At 52.9% G+C, this 18,617-nt stretch overlaps 3 protein-coding genes across 16 annotated transcripts in view; 1 reads left to right on the forward strand and 2 right to left on the reverse strand.

Moving 5' to 3' along the window:
* The window catches only part of SNED1 (sushi, nidogen and EGF like domains 1), a 75,373-nt gene extending 72,934 nt beyond the window's left edge, over nucleotides 1-2,439 (forward strand). Inside the window, exon 33 of the mRNA XM_074316323.1 lies at nucleotides 2,323-2,439. The gene's annotated coding sequence lies outside the window, so the exon portion shown is untranslated. The remainder of the gene's footprint in view (nucleotides 1-2,322) is intronic.
* MTERF4 (mitochondrial transcription termination factor 4) overlaps nucleotides 1-4,881 on the reverse strand; it is a 44,800-nt gene extending 39,919 nt beyond the window's left edge. For 2 of the 7 annotated variants that reach the window (XM_074316421.1, XM_074316404.1), the window contains exons 1-3: nucleotides 4,756-4,881; nucleotides 3,057-3,543; nucleotides 1,256-1,440 (exon numbers count right to left, since the gene is read on the reverse strand). In XM_074316421.1, the coding sequence (XP_074172522.1) occupies nucleotides 1,256-1,440; nucleotides 3,057-3,543; nucleotides 4,756-4,776 (693 nt within the window). In that variant the 5' untranslated portion in view covers nucleotides 4,777-4,881. Of the gene's footprint in view, nucleotides 1-13; nucleotides 619-1,255; nucleotides 1,441-3,056; nucleotides 3,544-3,999 lie in introns of those variants that run through there. The other 5 variants (XM_019711682.2, XM_019711681.2, XM_074316416.1 and 2 more) reach the window with 5 other exon arrangements.
* Nucleotides 4,882-8,155: 3,274 nt separating this feature from the next.
* PASK (PAS domain containing serine/threonine kinase) overlaps nucleotides 8,156-18,617 on the reverse strand; it is a 31,170-nt gene continuing 20,708 nt past the window's right edge. For 4 of the 8 annotated variants that reach the window (XM_074316446.1, XM_074316436.1, XM_074316440.1 and 1 more), the window contains 7 exons: nucleotides 16,175-16,300; nucleotides 15,932-16,066; nucleotides 13,891-14,090; nucleotides 10,792-10,925; nucleotides 9,153-9,299; nucleotides 8,955-9,005; nucleotides 8,156-8,537 (listed from right to left, as the gene is read on the reverse strand). In XM_074316446.1, the coding sequence (XP_074172547.1) occupies nucleotides 8,452-8,537; nucleotides 8,955-9,005; nucleotides 9,153-9,299; nucleotides 10,792-10,925; nucleotides 13,891-14,090; nucleotides 15,932-16,066; nucleotides 16,175-16,300 (879 nt within the window). In that variant the 3' untranslated portion in view covers nucleotides 8,156-8,451. The remainder of the gene's footprint in view (nucleotides 8,538-8,954; nucleotides 9,006-9,152; nucleotides 9,300-10,791; nucleotides 10,926-13,890; nucleotides 14,091-15,931; nucleotides 16,067-16,174; nucleotides 16,301-18,617) is intronic. The other 4 variants (XM_019711692.2, XM_074316433.1, XR_012490683.1 and 1 more) reach the window with 3 other exon arrangements.

Here is an 18,617-nt window from a genome sequence, read left to right on the forward strand (position 1 = left end):
TTGACACACTGAGTTCCCCGATTTTAACAGCTCCAAGTCAGTATTTTATTCACGAAGGAACAGAAACCTGACAACACATCAGACGCACGCACCTCCCCCTTAGTCTGACCACTTCTCAGGTGATGTATAATAATTTTCCATCAAAAGACCAGTTTTAGAATGAAAAATAACCTGAGAAGATCCAAGCGAAGCTCCCAAAAGTGTTGAGAAACTTAAAACATCCTTTGATGTCTCGGGGCTTGGCTCATTCCGGCGCTTGCATCACAGCTCCCCCTCCTCCTCCCCGTCCTCGTCCTCCTCGTCCTCACTTGTGCTTCTGTCACTAGGCATGTGGTTCTTAGACTCTTCTTCCTCCTCCCGAGCCAAGAGCTTCTTAAAAACTTCAAACTCCTCAGCAGAAGAACAGGCCGTCCTGGCCAGAAACTCAGCTTCGGAAACTCTGAGAATGTCCCTGAGTGGAGGGTTAGGGACCTGTGTCTGCCCCTTCTTATCCGGGGTCTGGTACCGTCCTAGGCGCTCCAGGAACGTGTGTCTCTGCCTGGTCTTGGTGATGGAGTACTGCAGGAAGTCGGTCCTCACCACGTCCGCGTGCTTCACGCCCATCCTGAAATAGGCATACTGGGGACACAGACAGGTTAGGGCCTCAGGTGCAGATCTGAAACCTGTCGTCCCAGTCACGGGAGACCCAACCTGTCCAAAAGCCTTCAACAACTGCCTAGTGGACGGCGGCAGCCCAACTCTGCCACCGCGTTTGTCTGATAGCTGCCAGTTTTCAAAGCATTTTCAAATTCACATTGAGAACAACGCTGCAGGGAGGAAAGGGCGGCAGGGAGAGACTGAGTCCTACATTGCTCAGACGGAAGGAGAAAGCATGAGTACGGGGACGACAGGCCGCAGGTCAGCAAACACAGGCGTGTGAGCCGCCTCAGCACCATCGGTCCCAGAAAAGTGAGGACAACGGTCACACTCACGTCTCTGGAACCGACGTGCAACACAGGTTGGAAACACAGAAGGTTTCGCTCCTTTTCAATCAGCCACTTCACACAGAGGCTGGTGTGGACCCTAAGAATAGGGCTGGGTCCTTCAGGATTCACAGCAGAAAAGCCACAGAAGCGACCCCATCTGAAATGAACAAGCGACAGACCAACGCGCTCTCCTCGGCTGCCAGGCGGCGAGGCATCTTACCCACGCAGCTGCCCCTGCTAAGCTGGAAAGCCCACTGTCACTCCCCCAGCCACTCTCTCGGTCACCTCACCTGGAATTTGTATTCCAGCTCACCGGGGTCCTCCCGAAGAACATAGGGGCATCTGTGCAAAATCTCGGTTACTTGCTGCACGGTGAAAAGGCACTTGTCCCGGAGAACACTGACAGTGTTGGCAATATCCCTCTGACGCATGGTGAGGATTTCAGGGCAACAGTGAAGCACCCTCCTCAGCTTCCCTACAGAACACAGAAAAGGGCAAATATGGAATTTCAGGGTGTTCCAGAAACCAAGAGGCTAACCTAACCGCGCCCACCCAACTCAAACCAGCATTTCAAAGTGAATAAGAACCCCTGCCCCCACAGAACCAGTGCCGGCCTCAGAGGTCTTCCCAGCAGCACCCGGGGAGGGGGAGGGGCCAGAAGGGCCCACCGCCCGCTAACCCCTCACTCAGACTCTCCAGCCCTCCCCGCCCCATGTCCCTGCCTTCCTCTGGCCTCCCAGCTGAAAGGCGCCTGCTTCATATTCTCTGTCGCCTCCTCTTGCCTTCCTCACCTAGAAAAGCATTTCACAGGGATTTCCTGGAAAGGTCAGACAGTAAGATGGGGAGTAGCGTCCCTCATCGTGGGACTTTGGGTTGACGTTTCCTTCCAGAATAAAACTGTCATCGGACCACTCACAACCAATATTCCTAAGACCTGGGGGCCTGAACTCAAAGAAAAGGAGTGCCATGAAAATAATTACCATAATAACAACTAGCACAAATACTGATGACCTAGCTAGTGGGGTGACCACATATTGTATCCAAACTGGGTGAAAGATGCCCTGTTAATTGCATTAGGATAACTGGTATGAACTGAGCCTGCCCTAGGTGAACTGCGGCACATGGTCTCCTACGGATAGTTGGTAAAAGTTGGTACCTGGAAGCTTAAAATCACTTCTTTAAACGGCTGGTTGAAATGTTCCTAACAGTTGAGTTAGTCACTGTCTTGCTAAAATGTGTCAGAATTAAATTTCAGTTTAGATTGTATCTTTGCCACGTAAGGCCGTGCTGAGCTTGCTAATTTATAATCAGAGCACATAAGGTGTTCAGTTTAGTCTTTCCGATTATATTGCTACAGGTCATCGGGGCCGAGAAACACACAAGGCTGTCTCTGCTTACTTTTGGAGAAGGAAGCCTACAGAGGTCCTCTGAAACGTGGGTCTGCAAACCTTCCCCCCCCCAACATCTAACCAGTGAGTCAAGAATGAAAAAGAGAACAGTGGAACTCCTCTGGTCAAAGTGGGTAGGGGTCCTTGGAGACCCTCATGGGCCCCCAAACCCCTTCTCCAGAAGGCCCATAAAGAAACCCAATGAACTTCTCTAGAATTCTGTTGGGAGTGGAGGTGGCGGCTGGAGGGAACAGCTGCTCCAGCATTTCCCAGGAATCTGGGAAGATCTCACGTTCCACAGTAAATCAAGACACCCAGCTGGAATCCAAGCATTTACCAGGGACTCTGTATGGCTCTGGCTCGACCTCAGACACAAAGCACTAAGACCACCTAAGCTAATTTAAACATCAAAGGTTACACACGTCAACATCGCATGCTGACATCTACCTGTGAGCACCCATGCCCACCCGGTCTAGATGCTAGCGCCCCCCCAGTGAACAAGACAAGCGTCCCTGCCTGCCACTCAGCTGCCTCCTCCCCTCCTGCATGGCCTGAAACGAGACCACGCGTCTTCTTCACGTCCACACCAGCTCACAGTCCTCTCAAGGGCCTTCCCCAGAAAGCTCCCCTCATCCAGCTCACCATGGCTACTCGTTCCCCAGCTTGGACCCCTGGGCACTATCTACAAAAGTTGCACCTTTACCTTCTCCAAGGCCAAGCTTTCGCAGATAACTGCAGCGCTTCTTCATTTGCACTACAGGCAGTTTCAGTAACTGAGGACTTTTCTTCAAAGCCACACACACAGGCTCTGGATTCACACCCAAGAGTATTAATTCTGAAACGATGTCCAGCAGCTGTTGAGGGTGGGTACCTGGTTGCACAGTGAGCAACTCATTAACGTGGCCATCACTGAAACCCATGTCCAGGAGGGAAGTGATGACCTCCTCTCGCTCCCAGGACCCTCTGTCCACAGGAGCACTCTGCTTCTCGAGGAGGCACTGAGGGAGATGCGTCCTGCACTCTGGGTCCTGCACACACTTTTTGGGTCCAGCACAGGGTATCTCCTCAAGGCCCCCTCCGGTGGAGGCTGTGGTCAGTTTACGCAACAAGGAAGCCATCATCCTTTTCTGAGGAGTCTGCCTAGAGATGCGGGCCCAGGTGAGGGGGATCAGGTGGTACCAACCCGAGACCTGTAAGACAGTACAAAAGGGCATCAGTTCCTCACCACCCCATGTCATGGGCAACGCAGGACGTACGAACAGGATGAGCAGGGTATCTGTGCCTTGGTCCCACAGGAACCTGTTTCCATAGGACATCTGCAAAACCGTATGTGAACTTAAAAAGCCTACACAGAAGGAGGTCCCCATGCAGAGAGTAGAGTAGTGCGAGGGCACAGAGGCCAGAGCAACGAAGCTCCTGTAACTGAGGGGAAAGGGAACTATCTCAGGGCTGCCTGGTCAAGTGTGCTTGGGGGAGGGGAGCACACGTCCTTTACCGTCAGGTTCAGGGTGTGCGGGTGGGGGGTGGGGAGGCTGCACATTTAACTGACAACAGATCAGCAGCAAGAAAAATCCCCAGTGTCTTAATATGCATATGGCAGCCGACAAAAGCGACAGCTCCCCACGGGGCTAGGGACGGAAGCTAACTGCATGACGAGCGGGAGGGGAGAAAGGCCTCACGGGAGGAACCAGTGGGTTCCAGGGGGACAAAGGGCGGTGACGAAGTTCGCCATATCGTCTGTTTACACCGGTGCCAAGGGGTCTTTTTTCTTTTTTCCCTCATGGGCATAAACTCCCCAGGAGAGAGGATCCACGGCAGCGTCACTGCCAGACGTTTCTGCTCCTAGTGGAAAGGAAAGCTCGGAGAAACGTTCTGTATGTGCTGAACCTCAAATGTCTTTAGTCTAAAACAATTTCCACGCCGACTCCGGGGCGCCGAGTTGCTACCCACACGTGAAAAACCTGGACCTGCTCCTCGGCTCCGGATTCAGGGACCTAAATTCGTTCCACAAAACAATCCTGTTAAGCACAATGCACTTAGTCTGTCAGGCAACTTGCACACGGAATTCCCGTTTTCTCCAGAAACCGTCAGTGGTCCAGGCCGGCGCGGAGGTCCCTTCCCACCCAGACGTCACCTGCCGTCGCGCCGGCAGTCAGCCCAGCCCACGCGCTCGCTGCCCCGCCGCCCGATTCACGCCCCGGCCCTGCCTAGAGGGAGCCGGGCGGAGCGGCGCTAACGGCGCACGGACCGGGCGGAGGTGCGTGCACTTGTCTGTGTGCAGCGGCCTCCGGGAGGGTCCGACCGCAGGACGTCACCGCCTGCCCAGAGGCACCGGGGCGCCGGCGGCTCCTCTGCGCCCCGCCCGCAGCCCGCCAGGAGCCCAGCCGGTGGCGCAGCCTCACCTGCCGGCCGAGCGCCGCCATCGCGCGAAGGCGGCCCCCGCGACTCCGGCGCCGGAAGCAGAGCCCCCCCGGTCCGCCGCTCCCGCCTTCCCCGGTCCTCCGCTTCCGCCTTCCCGGTCCGCCGCTTCCGCCTTCCCCCTCGCCAGCGCGACGGCGCGGGAAACGCGTTCCGCGGCGGCCCTTGTCAGGACGTGTCCCACGCGGGGTGGGCCCGCGGCGGGCTCTCTGCTTCGTGGCTGCGAGGCCGCTTTCCCGCGGTCTCGAGTTCTCGGCTCGCGCGGCGAGTGAACAGCGCCTTCCCCAAACTTTCGCTTCGCATTACGTTAAAATCCCTGTGAAGAGAAGAGGTGAAAGGAAAGGAGAACCTTGACTCAAACCGGCCAGTTCCCGTGGCTCGACAGTAACTTCACCGGAGGAAGCAAGAGCCGCCCCGAAGCATTTTCATATCGGGCTGGACACGAAGCAGTCAGAAAAAACGGGGTCCCGAATAAAGATGTTCAAGACTTACTGTGGGAAAATCTGTCTTCAGCACGAGCACTGAGGAAACACACACACACACTGAAAGACACGCGTGTTCCAGAGGCGTTTAAACCATCGCAAGGAACTCGGGAGTCGCGACAATTTTTAAGAAATGCGGCCCAAGTCATCGACGGGAACTGCAACACATGTCCCCGTATAAACACACGTCCTCCCCACTCGGAGGTCTGGTTTCCCCTTGAGATGAAAGCCAGTAATGTTTCAGCCCAATTTGCTGGTAAACAAACCGGTTTCGTGATTGAAAGCTTTTTGCAAGAGGGTTTGTCGAGCCATATACCCCAGCCAGGAAAGAGCCAGGTCCTGGGGTGTGCGGTCTAAACCGCCAGCGGCAGTGCTACCGCGTTTCCCCGAAAACAAGAGCTAACCAGACCATCAGCTCTAAGGCGTCTTTTGCAGTCAAAGTTAATATAAGACCCGCTCTTCTCATAATATAAGACCAGGTCTTACATTAATTTTTACTCCGAAAGACGCATTAGAGCTGATGGTCCGGCTAGGTCTTATTTTTGGGGAAACACGGTAGGTGAAGGCAGCATGTCCGCTGTCCTGGGGTTGACGAGCTCTGGTATACATCAACTAGACGGAAGAAAGATGTGAGTTGTGAAAGAATTGATACTGGCTGTGAAGGGGGTGTGAGAAGTGGACCAGGGCTAGCTTGGGGATGGCTGCAGTCCAGGGAGGGAGTGTTTGCTCCTTTGGATTGGCTGTGGGCCACAGTGGGGGAAACGCACGGTAACCAGGAAGTGTAGGCTCCTGGGGGGCAGTGGCCCTAGCTATTCTCTTGAGATAACCGTGGAAATAGGCACTTGGAAGTTATTTGAAGTTCCAACACACACTCAGGAACACAAGCAGTCTTTTGTTGGTTTTGCCCTGCAGTTGTTTAACTAATTAACCTCTTTCTTGTCTCTTCCTTCCACCCTCTGGCCTGCTGTAATTAATTCAGGACTCTCAGAGTTTTTTCCTGTCATGGTATTTCTTCTTAAATTTCAGATCTAGACCTGTAGTAATTCGGGTATAGCGCCTACGCATCTTTCAAACGTGGATAGTCGTGAAAAACAATAAAATGGTGTGCTCCCTCAACTGCCTAAATTCCACCACTCGTAAGCCCAATACCTTACTTTATAGACATTTCTTGTTTCACCTACTTTGTTCTGAACTGGGACCTGGTTCTGAACTTGGTTCTGGTTCAGAAAAGGGACCTGATTCTTGCATGAATACAATTTACAGAGTACCTGCTCTGTGCCAAGACCTATCTTTTTACACAAGGATTATATCAAAGAAAAGGACGTTTGTAATCTGTGTGGGGCCAAAGAATTGGTTGTTTTTGATGTTTTTTAATCTTTCTTCTTAAAACACTCAACTGTCAGCTCCTCAAAATAAATTGTTAATGCTTTTACACCCAAACCCTAAGAAAACCCTATGCTACCCCACGACCTGGAAAGAATCAAGAAACCTAAGCAGTTATTCAGCTCTGGAAACAAAGAGACGGCTGGGGTGCCAGGTTTGCTCTAAGAGCCGACAGTATCTTCAGTTTGCTATGAACATGTTGCTCTCTGGGTGCATACTTGGAACATGGACAGAAAAATGTGTCAGTCTCAGACTCAGAACTTTTCTCCCCGGGTTCTTTCTGTGAAAAACACTCTCAAAGTATCAAACCTTCTACAGCCATCAAGTCAGATGAAGTTTAATTATTGTTTCATATAAAGAACAAACAGCTCTTGTAGAGCGAGGACTTTGCATTATCAGCCCATGGCACACCTGTCTGAAAAAAACATTCTGTAACTTCTCTTGTGTTGTAAACATAAACACTACAAGGATAAATGTTTGGGGGTGTTTTTTTTCCCACTTTTGAAAACAGTTCTTAAAACATAAGGAAACTCATTTGAATTCTGAAGTTCTGTATCACTTTTTCCTACACTTACAAAAACACGTCTCAAAGCTCTGCCTAACTGACCCTGATGGAGGAGCCCCATCTCTTTCTCGCCATGGCACTCGAACAGCAATTTCTAGAGATGGAGAAATCCTGTGTCCTCGTAGTTGAGAATCACATTAGCTATTACCTGAGCGTCCTAAAATATTAAGACAGTTGAGTGCTGAGCACAGGGCCATAGTGGAGGCGGCCTGGCCCCTAAGTACCTTCCTCAGGGCTCTGGGCAGCAGCAGCCTTGGTACCTGCAGCAAGTGGGAACTGTGGGAAGAGAGTGGGGAGTCTTCCTTTTTCTTGTTTTCTTCCTGGTGTCTCGGAGGGGGTGAGGGGAGAAAACTTTCCTCTTACCCCTAAGCACTCCCTCCCCTCCAACAGGTACAAAATGGAGCCTGGCTTTCATGTGCTTGAGCAAGCTGATTGTTTCAGAGGGGATGCACTGGAGCCGGGGGCAGGCGGTATCTGAGTGTGAGAAGCCCTGGGACCTGAGCAAGAGTAGGACAGTGAGGGAGAGGTGGCGCCAGGCTGGCGCGGGGATGTCTGGGGCTGCTGGGAGGGCCTGCTGCACAGCCGCCTGACATCAGAGCCGGACAGGTGATGGGCCAACCTGGACAAGCTGGGCCTGGAGAAAGGGAGGTGCCTGAGACCACCACACTCTCCCAGTCTCCTGAGACGGAGCAAGCTGCAGAGGCTGGCCCTCCCTCCAGCTGCGGTGAGTAGGGGTGCAGAAACGAAGTGCTTCCCACACTGGCATTGTGGAAGAATTCAGACGGTCCAAGTCAGGGTAAGTGTTTACTAACAAAGTGCTTTAATTTGGAAAATGTTCAAGGAAATAAATGAATAAAATACGCTGGTCATTTGGCTAACCAGTTCTGCAAATTCCGCCTATCAGATGAGCAGAGACCAAGTCAGAGAAAACAGAACTGTGCATATATACAGAAGTAGAAAGAGATTTACAAATTTATTGATGCTTTTCAGAAGTTCACAGATGAAATGGCATCTCATAGTACAAAACTCAATTGAATATTACAGTGTTTTTTCAAGGTCATAAAAAAAATGAACTCCAAGTCTATTTTATAAACCTAAAACGGTACAATATCACTGGGCTTTTGTTCTAGCATTTATCAAACTCACACATGTGTTTTTCGGAAGTGAACTTGGCCTAATTCCTGAGAATTAATTTCTCTGAACAGAAGGGCCTGAAAACAATGCGATTTCCTGGTTGAGTGAAGCCATCGTTAGGGGGCTCCCCTGGGGCCCGAGGCCACTGTGCTTAGGGTCCTGCTCTCCGTCTCCAGACTCATACTGGACAGAACTCCGCTGTCTGAAGAAAGAAGATGGTGTTGCATCACATGCTAACTAACAACACATGACTCTAAAATACTTTGCTTCCCTCTGGAAGAATTCCTAGGAGCGAAAGCCATCCGAGGGACCCTTCCAAAACCAACTGGCACTGTTCCAGAGTCCCTGGACCTGCCGAGGTACAGTGGGGGTTCTAGGCTGGAGTCATCACCATCAGCCTAGTGACCAGCCACACGGGCTGGGTGGCCCGGCTGGGCAGCCATCTGCCTCGTCTGAAGAGCAGGGCCCTGGAGGTCCCCGAACACTGACTGACGTCTGTGGCGTTATTCCCCTCGTCAGCCCATTCAGATCACTGCAGCAACTGCATTTCTCGAACCCCAGCCCCCCACCCCTTCTGTAGGTACCATCTCGTCACAGGCTCCCACAGGCACTCACCCACCTTCCAAGGCCCACAGCCAAAGCTCTGAACCCCGGTGGCATTCAGGGGCCCCTGGAACAGAATCAAGTCCCGTTTGTTTCATAGGGAACGAGCCAGCTATAGGCCGTGACATTTGTGTCCAGGACAGCATGGGAAGAGTGAGCCTCCCCGTCCTCCCCAGACCCAGAAGGCAGCCTGGGGAACCTCCTCGCCTCTCACCTGGCTTATTTACTTGATACACCTCCTCCCAGGTGTAGTCAGCAAGGTTCACAGGCTGTGTCACCCAGGGGTCTGTCACCAGCTTCTCCAAGGTGGTACGCTGCTCGGGGACAGGCTGCAGCAGCCCAGACAGGAGGCTCATTAGATCTGGGAACATAAAAAGCTGCTCTAGGCCCAATGGGGCCAGAAGACCAACAGTGGTCTGGCCTGGGTCAAGTGAAGAGCATCTGAAAACCGTGGGTCCTGGTCTGCCCCCATGAGCGCCTGACTGGCAGCGAGGAGCCCTGGAACCCCACTTTTAGCTAGTACCCCAGGGTTTCTGGTGCACAGGGCCCCAGCTGTGCTTCGAGAAAGGCTGCAAGAGACATCTATCACCTCTAAAATGACAACTTAGAGTTCAAGTCCTGCCTTAGATTGCGCAGAGGTCCCTCATGGCAGCCTGTCCTGGGGGCTCTGGCTGTGCAGAGCCATGAATGACACAGGATGCATGTGACAGCAGAGGGAAGAGGCCCCAGTGGGTCCCCACAGGAAGGAAGCACAAGCTCTGAAAAGAGGCCCAGCCTGGAGTCTGGATGGGTGCCCCTCACCCCAGGGCACTCTGAGCCTCCCTATCCCAGCAAAGTGTCCTGAAAGCCTGATGAGAGAGCACATGGGACAGCCTTTGGGCCCAGAATTTGAGCCAAGCCCTGCCAGGTCCCTCCTGGGCCGCTGTGACACCCAGACGCACAAGCTGCAGCCAACCCCCTCGTGACAGTGTCTGGAGGTGATGAGGCTGATTAGGTGAGGTCGTGTGCCCACCCACAATGCGATCGTAAGGAGAGAGGCCAGGAAGCTTGCCGTCCCGCCTCCACCACGGGAGGACCCAGAGAAAAAGCAGGCGTCTGCTGACAGGAAGGTTCACAGCAGGATGTGATGCTGCCGGCTCCCTGATCGCACTCCCGGACTCCAGTGCGTGAGGAGCAGTCAACGTCTGTCATTTCAGCCTGTTGGTGGTGTCCGTCATGGCCACTGAGCCGACTGACACAGGCTTTTAAGCCAAGCAGAAATCCCAGGCATGGGCTTTGTGTATGAAGCCCTCTCACCTCACTTGTCATAACGATAAATGACAACTACGGAATCACAGAATATCGAGATTCGAAGGGACCTCAGAAGCTGGGTCCGGCATCCGTCAGACCTCTGCCAGCCCCTCGCAGCTCCTCATTGAGTGTCCCGGGCCGGCCCACTCCAGACCCGGCCACTGAGCCCTCACCTGCCTCCCCACTTCAGAGGCAAACCGCCACCATGGCCCTGAGGGGAGCTTGCGGTGGGACAGAAACCCGAGGCTTCCATCCACAGGAGCTGCTTGGGGGCAAGTCCTTCCATCACCCCAAGTGATGAGTTTCTAAACTGAGGGTGGGACCGACAATCATTGCCACGGCCGAGCTCAAGCGCTCTAAGGTCTTTCTCTCAGAACAGGGCCCTACGATCCAAAGGGGAACGCTCACAAAAACACAATTATTGTGATGTTTTGAAGTCATATTCAAACGATCCTCATGAGCAGATCAAAGTATGAGAGGAACAGACAGGAAGGAGGCCGTCAGCACGGACAATGGCTCTCGAAGGCTGGAGGCGGGGAGACGCTGGGTGCAGCCGTGCTCACCTTGCGACACCAGGTACGGGGGGTTCATTGCAGCCTCCACGGTCTCCTCCAGCTCACAGAAGGGGTTCTCCTCAAAGACCAGTGTGTATAGCGTCACTCCCAGCGACCACATCTCCAGCTCCGGCCCCCTGTACCTGCGACAGGACAAGGAAACAGTTGGGGCGGCAGGTGCTCAGCCGAGGCGCAGGCCAGCCTGCAAGTGAGCCCTGGGCCCCAGGCACCCGAGCAAGCGCGGCTCCCAGTGAGGCTGGCCAAGCTCCATCGACACACGGCCGGGCGCCACCATGCGCCAGGAGAGACTGAAAAAGCCACGTCACAGGGCTGGTGAATCAGACTAATCCTGGAGACAGAACGTCAACCATGGGACACGGCAGGGCCTGCAGCATGTGGGTGCACACGGCATCCTCTGGGGGTGCGGGGAGCTTCTTGGAGGAGAAGGCACTGGGCCCCACAGGTGCTCAGCTCACCAAGGCCACTGGGAGCCACAGGCGGTTTAAGGACAGCGCAGTGTGCCCTTCAGAGAGCTGGCTGAGGTGACACATGAAGGGTACTCAGGGTGACATGGCACAGTGAGGACCCTTAAGGACGAAGTAAGGTGACAGCGTCAGGGACAGAGAAGAAAGTATATGAGAAGGTGCGGTGGGAGGGGCCCCAGCTGCTGGGCCAATGGAGGAGCAAGCTCTGGGGAGAAGCCCCAGGTGCACTGGTGTCATACATGTCTGCAAACACCCTCCTCCCGGCCACCACCCACAAGAGGCCAGCGCTGCCCCGCGCTCACAGAGCTAGTGACATAAACATGGCCTGCGTCTTACGTAGAAGAAATGAACTGCTGCCAGGGCACCGAAGCGGGCTGACTGTCCCCAGACATGTCCCCGTACTGCCCAAGGTCACCGGGTCCGCAGATCGAGAGGCCCATACAGGGAACATGGGAAGCAGACCGCGGATTTAGACAAGGTGGGTAGAGAAATGGGTGAGTGAGAAGAGGGCCAAGACAGAGCCCTGCCATCCAGGGGGCCACAGAGAGCCTGGGGACATCAGGAGGCAGAAAACCAGGGGCGACAGGGCGACTCGGGATGTGCAGACCATAGAGCCCCGAGCAGCATGGGCAGGAGTTGGGCCTCGGTGGCCAAGCGGGCAGGGGCCACAAGGACAGACCTTGGGGAAGTGAGGGATGAGAGGCTGCATGAACTGGAACAAGTATAGATTTGACGGTTTTTGTTTCTGTGTTGTTTCTGTTTCAGAAATAGATTTTGAGAATTTTGGAGGTTGAAGAGAAAAATCCAACAAAGTACAACTGGGCTCAGCAAATTCTCTGTAAGGGCCCAAGAGTCAGCATTTTAGGCTGTGGGCCACATGGCCTCTGGGCGGCCACTCCTGCCACAGCAGCACAGCAGCCACAGAACGAGCAAGCCAGTGTGTGTGGCTGTGTGCCAATTAAAGCTTTATTTGTAAAAACAAGCAGTGGGCTGGATTTGGCCAAGGGCCATAGTTTGTCCAGCCCTGGAGCAGAAGGACGTGAACAGGATGAGAGAAGAAGGAAAGCTTCTGAGGACAGGCTGGAGAATCCAAGCTCAGCAAACCTATGCCCCTGAGGTGGGCACAGCATACGGGATGGAGTAAGGAGCTCAGAGGAGGACACCTGCAGCCCAGCCAGCTGAGGAGGAGGGAGCAGGAACAGCGCAGGGCAGGGGCACCAGAAGGTAGGAGCCCGGTTCCCGGGGGAGGCCTTGAGGCCGCTGAGCAGCACCAAGGCACAGAAGTGCCACCGCCCCGTGCCCCCGTGGGACTTCACAAGCCAGGAGCACATGCCTGGCGGGACAGGACAGCAGCCCGCGGCACTATGGGATCTCCGAGACTCTTAGACCACCCCCTTCAGAATCTCATACTGTCTGGTGGCTCTGGTGAGTGGAGAAGACAGGCGCAGGGCTTAACTAGCGCCCTCCACGCTCTGCTCTGCACAGAGCCCGGCTGTCCTGCTCACGGGGCCAGCCGCACTAGAGGGCTGGTCAGGAGGGCGGACCCCACACGGGCAGCCTGCGGCCTTCACTTCCTGACTCTGAAATGAAATGACCTGAGCGGACGTGGTGATCGGAGACCTGGTCACTTCTCACAGCGATGCTGAGGGACATCTGTGAGCCTGAGGTTCGGCACGGAGACGGCCGTGGCTACAGCGAACGCTCCAGACTCAGGTCTCCAGGGTTCAAATCTGACTCCGACCAGGTCTGCGTGTCCCCCCACACCTGCCACATGAGAATAAAACCACAGGCGCGGGCACAGAGCACGGCAGCAGCAGGTGGCGAGGTCCACAAGCCTGTGGCCGTCCGTCCCTGTAACCACAAGCTGTCCTACAGACACATTCTCACCCAACCCGTCAGACAAGTGCCGGTGGCACAGGAAGAAGCCTGCTGTCTGGATGTGACCTGACGAGGTCCATTTCATACATGTAAAGACACATTTGCTTGTTTGTAGACAAGATGGGATCCATCGTGTGAAGCATGAAATACTCAAGCCACAGCCACAAGAGCAGCAACCAGTCTGTCCTGTCCTGACGCCCGACAGCAGGTGCTGACTGGGCTCCCTGCACAGACGCCAACTCGGCAGTGCCTGGATCCTGCTTGTACCCCAGCAGGAGGGGCTGGCCAGCGACAGTGCCTCCTGCTCGGGCCTGAATCCCACATGGGTGCTCCCTGGGGGGGGGGGTGCTCCTACAGCTTCATTCCCTGCTCTAGTGACACCACCCCAGCAACATTTTCCTGTCATCAAAATAAATAAACCTGGCTAGGAAGCCTCTTCATTTAATTAAAGAAGCCCAACTTTTGGGACTCTTTTATCTTTTTCTTAACTGTTAATTATATAAGACCGCAAACATAAAAGTTGAGAAAATAATACACTGAACCTGACACCCATTGCCCAGCTCCCCCTGACCACTCTCGCGTTGCCTGCCTGCCCGCCCATTTTCCAAAACACTGCCCTGTATCCCTCGGCACCCTCATCACAAACAGGCAAAACTGAAACCACTTTCCCGTCTAAAATGCACCAATGACGAGGTTGCTCCCGCGGGGCGATGTGAGAAGGGCTGCACTGCAGCGTGATACGTACGGATTCCCCATGAGGACCTCGGGCGCACAGTACTCGATCGTTCCACAGAACGTGTAGAACAGTTTGCCCCTTTCCAGGTAGGCAGCGGAGCCGAAGTCTATGAGCTTAACCGTGAAGTCCTCGGCGATGACGATGTTCTCGTCCTTGATGTCCCGATGGATGATGCTCTTCGAGCGCAGGTACCCCACTGCCGACACCAGCTGAAACCAGGGGCACAGGGGGCTTTCAAAAGGCAATTCAAGTAAGATGCACTTCAAGTAAGGGCTGACAAGAAGAACAGAAAGAACAGCGACAAGGAAAAGAAGGAGTTCCCTAACTCATAGCGAAGTTGTGACAGGAAAGGCTTCTGGTGCTGCAGACGCGGCCCAATGACAGGAAGCAAGGTGGTGCCAGGCAGTGCCAGGTGGTGCGCTCGCTGCGGCCGGCACACGCCTCCCCACAAACCGGCAACATGAATACGTGACTCTTGAAAACCACATTATTATTATTATTACTACTATTATTATTTGTGATGAAGACAACATAAGATCTACCCTCTCAGAACATTTTTAAGTCTACAGCCCAGCGTCGTTCGCTGCAAGAACCAGACCGGCAGCACAGCAGATCTCTAGGGCTTACTCACCTAGCACAGCTGAGACTGCACCCTTTCACTACCCCACTTCTCCGTCCCCCAGATAAATAAGCCACTCTTAAGTCCTGTGTGTGCCACTGCCGGAAACCTCGCAGCAGACATTCACTCACCCCGCAACACGTGCCACGATGGCACAGATATAAGGACAGAGAGACCACAACAGAAGCTGCAAAGACATGTGCTGGCTCTTTCATGGCGTGGGCTGGGTGCTAACTGGGAAGCAGCACTAGGGAAAGCCTGGTCTGGCAGCCTCGGCTCACGGCGCTCACGCAGCAGCCTGGGAGCCCGGTCTCCAAACGCCGACTTCCGGCTCTCGCAGCGGGGGAGCGGCTGCCGGTCCAGGCGCGCCCTCCTTTGTAGTTAGGAAACCTGATGAAACCTTCCTGTTCATACGAATGTGTGGTTTGTTTCCCGCTGGACCCTGTGCCCTAGCTGCTAGGAGAGCTGCTCACAGGCCCCAGCCCCCGCCAGTGGGCAGACAACGCACTGCTGACTGGCACCATACGTGCACACGTTTCCAGATGACGATAGTTCTATAAAACTGTGAACCCATATTTACACATAGTAACACCTAGGACATGTACACATTCACAAACAGAGTACAAATACTTCTTGCAAAAATTGTAAAGTATTGAAGACTGTCATTTCCTATATCAGCAGCCCCAGAATGAACACGTTTGGCAGCAGCTTTTAACTGTTACATCAGACACTCTTTTCACCATGAAGATTTCAGAAACAAATCTTTGCCATGAAGTAAAGCGGACAAGTATGCGACCTTCCAAAGCAGGAAGAGGGAGAGATGACCTCCTTCTGGCAAAGCCATGACACCTGAAACTTACAAGTAGGTGCCTCAGAAACTTAATTTCAGATACCCAGTAACTTCCGGGAGTTTAGAGCTTTGAGGAAGAAATGTCACTTTAGGGAAGCTGTCATTAGAAAATGAGTCGCCTCCAGGAAACAGTCCAAGAGCAAACCTGTGACTTGTCCCCTTCAGGGAGCTCTGATTTAACCCAACAGCCTCACGATGTCAGCACTAGAACAACCCCTGCTGCGTGGATTGGTGATGATCTCCTGCTGGTAGACAAGGGCCAGGTCAGACACAGAGGTCTCGGAGCCCAGAGTGACAGCTTTGCTGGCCAATGTTGAGGTTGGTAGGGATCTTCTATGTATAGAAATAAACTCTGATCATGAACCCGCCTCCCAGTCATTTCAGGATGGCATCTGGCCTCACCCATCCTTCCAGCTTCACTTTCTCTACTTCGACCAGAGAATTCTCTCCTCAAAATACCTTTCTTATTCCAAAAACCCAAACCTGAAAGCTAGATCCAGTTAGATCCACACTCAGAGAGGGGACCGAGTGTGAACACCAGTCTCTGCAGCGGCCAGTACCTGCGCCCAGCCTGCGCTCACCTGTCGGAAGATGTAACTCGCCAGCGGCTCATCCAAGCTGGGATGGCAGTCGATGAATGAGAAGAGGTCCAGGCCGGAGCCATGCTTCTCCATCACCAGCTGAAAGAACCCTTGGTTCTCAAATACGTCCAAGACCTGGTAAGAGACAGAGCTGGGTCCAGAGCTGCTGAGGCGCCTTCCGACCACGTTTAAGGCGCTTCCCGTGAGCAGTGCAGGGCGTCACGGGCGAGAACAGCACTTCACCTTGATGATGTTGGCGTGCTCTACCCTGGACAGAATCGCAATCTCTAACGTGACTCTTCCAAGTGTGGGGTCCTCGATCCAACAATCCTCCAAAACCTTGTCCTTCCTAATGAACTTCACCACCACCTACAAGGAAGGCAGAGGGAGGAATGGCTGAAAACTTCCTCCAATCCCATCGGACCAGGTGCCCTGCTGGCTCCCAGCATTAGCCGGAACCTCCACGTATCCCTCCGAGTCCCAGGCTGTGAAAGCTGACGACAAGCCCTGGCAGCACCAGGACACAGCAGCTGCTGTTGGTAAATGAGGAGCTGGACTGGCGTGGGAGCCTGGGGGCTGAGCAGCACGGCTGCTGCTGGAAAGACGCCCCAGGAAACCTCGGAGTGGGCGCTCCCCAGAACACCCTGCATCACCCCAATTTCTCCACCGAGGACTAAATGTCCTGGCCAAGAACATGAGACAAGAGGCCTGAAAACTAGAAACTAAACAAAAAGTGTCATCTGGTCCTGAGAACAAGTCAGAGCTCAATGAGGGTGACAGACACAAGATAAACATACAAGTGATGCGAGTACAATTAACGATGGTCAACCAGAAAGTGTAACGGAAAAGAGATGGTACTTGTAATGGAAACAAACACTGGAGGTCGCTGGCTGGTAACCTTGTCTCTCAACACAATACGTGCAACCAGGTGAGTGCTGGGCACGCGGCTGAAGGAGTGACATGGCAGGGTGACCACAGGCCGGACCAAGGGCCAGGCCTGCACTGCACTTCAGCGAGACCCTGAACAAGGTGACAGAAGGCCCCGCCCTCAGGGAGCTCATGGTCTCCTGGGGAGAGGGGGCTTCGTGGGTCAGGGAGAGTAAATGCCAAGATGGCGGAAGGGGAGTAAAGGCGACTCCCAGAGGAGCCCAGGAAAGGCATGGAGGCCAAGCAAGATGGAGTGAAGGTTGTGAGGCCATTGGAGCTGCAGCACAGAGCCTGGGGGAAGAAGCAGGAAGAATAGCTAGGAGCTTCTGCAATGTCCACTCATTCTCCATAATCAGGAGGAAAAATGTGATGGCTTGGGTGCCAGCATGTGAGTGGTGACAACTGGACAAATCCTGAAGATCCTTCGAAGGGAGGGTCACCGTGACTGGACGGGCCAGATGAGAAATTCGAGAGAAAGCAGGAAGACAAGGTTGTCTCTGTGAGGGAAGGGTGAGTGAGGTGGGGCGGCACACGGCACACGGCAGGAGCTCGAGTCAGACAGTTAAAGGGGAGATGTCTGCTGCCCATCCAGCGTCCAGCACAAACAGACAGGAAGGGGGGCTCCCTGCGAGTGCCAGCACACACCTACGGGAGCGTAGGGGAAATAAGACAAGAATTAAGAGAATTCTCTTAAGATGAAGAAAGCTTTAAAGACTCAGATCAAAGTCTTACTAAGTCTCAAGCAAGAATAAAGAACACACACACACACACGCACACACACGCACACACACACACACACACACACACACGCACACACACAGAAATACATCCTGGTGAAACTGCTGAAATCCAAAGCTTAAAAAAAAAGAACTAGAAGGAAAAAGAAAACAGGCTGCTAGCAGCAAAAGTCACTTCAAAATAACACTAGATGACAACAGACACGAGGTCTAAAAAGTCCTGAGAGGAAAGAGGCTTATCATCGTACATTCTTTCAAGAAAAATTAGTGACAAATATATTCCAATAAATGAAACATAAACACAGGAAAGAGAAGAAACGGGATACAAAAATAATAGAGATTCAACAAAAAGACAATGAAAACTACAAAAACATTGTTGAAAGAAATCAAAGAAGCCTAAACAAGTGGAAAGACATCCCACGTTCCTGGCTGACGAGTCAACACTGTTAAGATGGCAAAACTCCCCAAACTGAGCTACAGAGTAAGTAAGACACCACAACTGTGAACTGTAGCTTAACCCTTAAAAGTCTGTTTTCTGATTGGCTGCTTTACTTAATAATTTGTTGGCCTAATAACATGTAAACTGACATCTGTTTTCTGAAAGGCAAAAATACTCATATGTTCCTTTTTAATCCAAAAGAAGAACTTTGGGGCTTCTTTCTTCTTCCTTTAGGTACAAAGGTGTAAAGAAACCCCTAGGGCCTATCGGATTCTGATCCAAACCAAAATGAGAAGATCTGACTCAGACAAATTAATGACAACAGCGAGAGTGGGAGCACATGACAGCAAGAGCAATACAGGTCACGTGGCCAAAGTATAAATGCTTTTATTATAAGGAAGACCTTAAAAATTACTCAATCCAATAAGCTACAAAAATAGCAACATTAACTCATAGAAAGTACGAGAAAGGAAATTAAAAGAAAACAAAACGAATACTTGATGAATAAAATAGACAATTCTATGGCAAGTCTGGCAAAGAAAAGACAGCGAACCTAAGATTTCAGACATTTGGACAGCCAAGG

Source organism: Rhinolophus sinicus, linkage group LG01 (assembly GCF_036562045.2).
Source record: "Rhinolophus sinicus isolate RSC01 linkage group LG01, ASM3656204v1, whole genome shotgun sequence".
Lineage (NCBI taxonomy): Eukaryota > Metazoa > Chordata > Mammalia > Chiroptera > Rhinolophidae > Rhinolophus > Rhinolophus sinicus.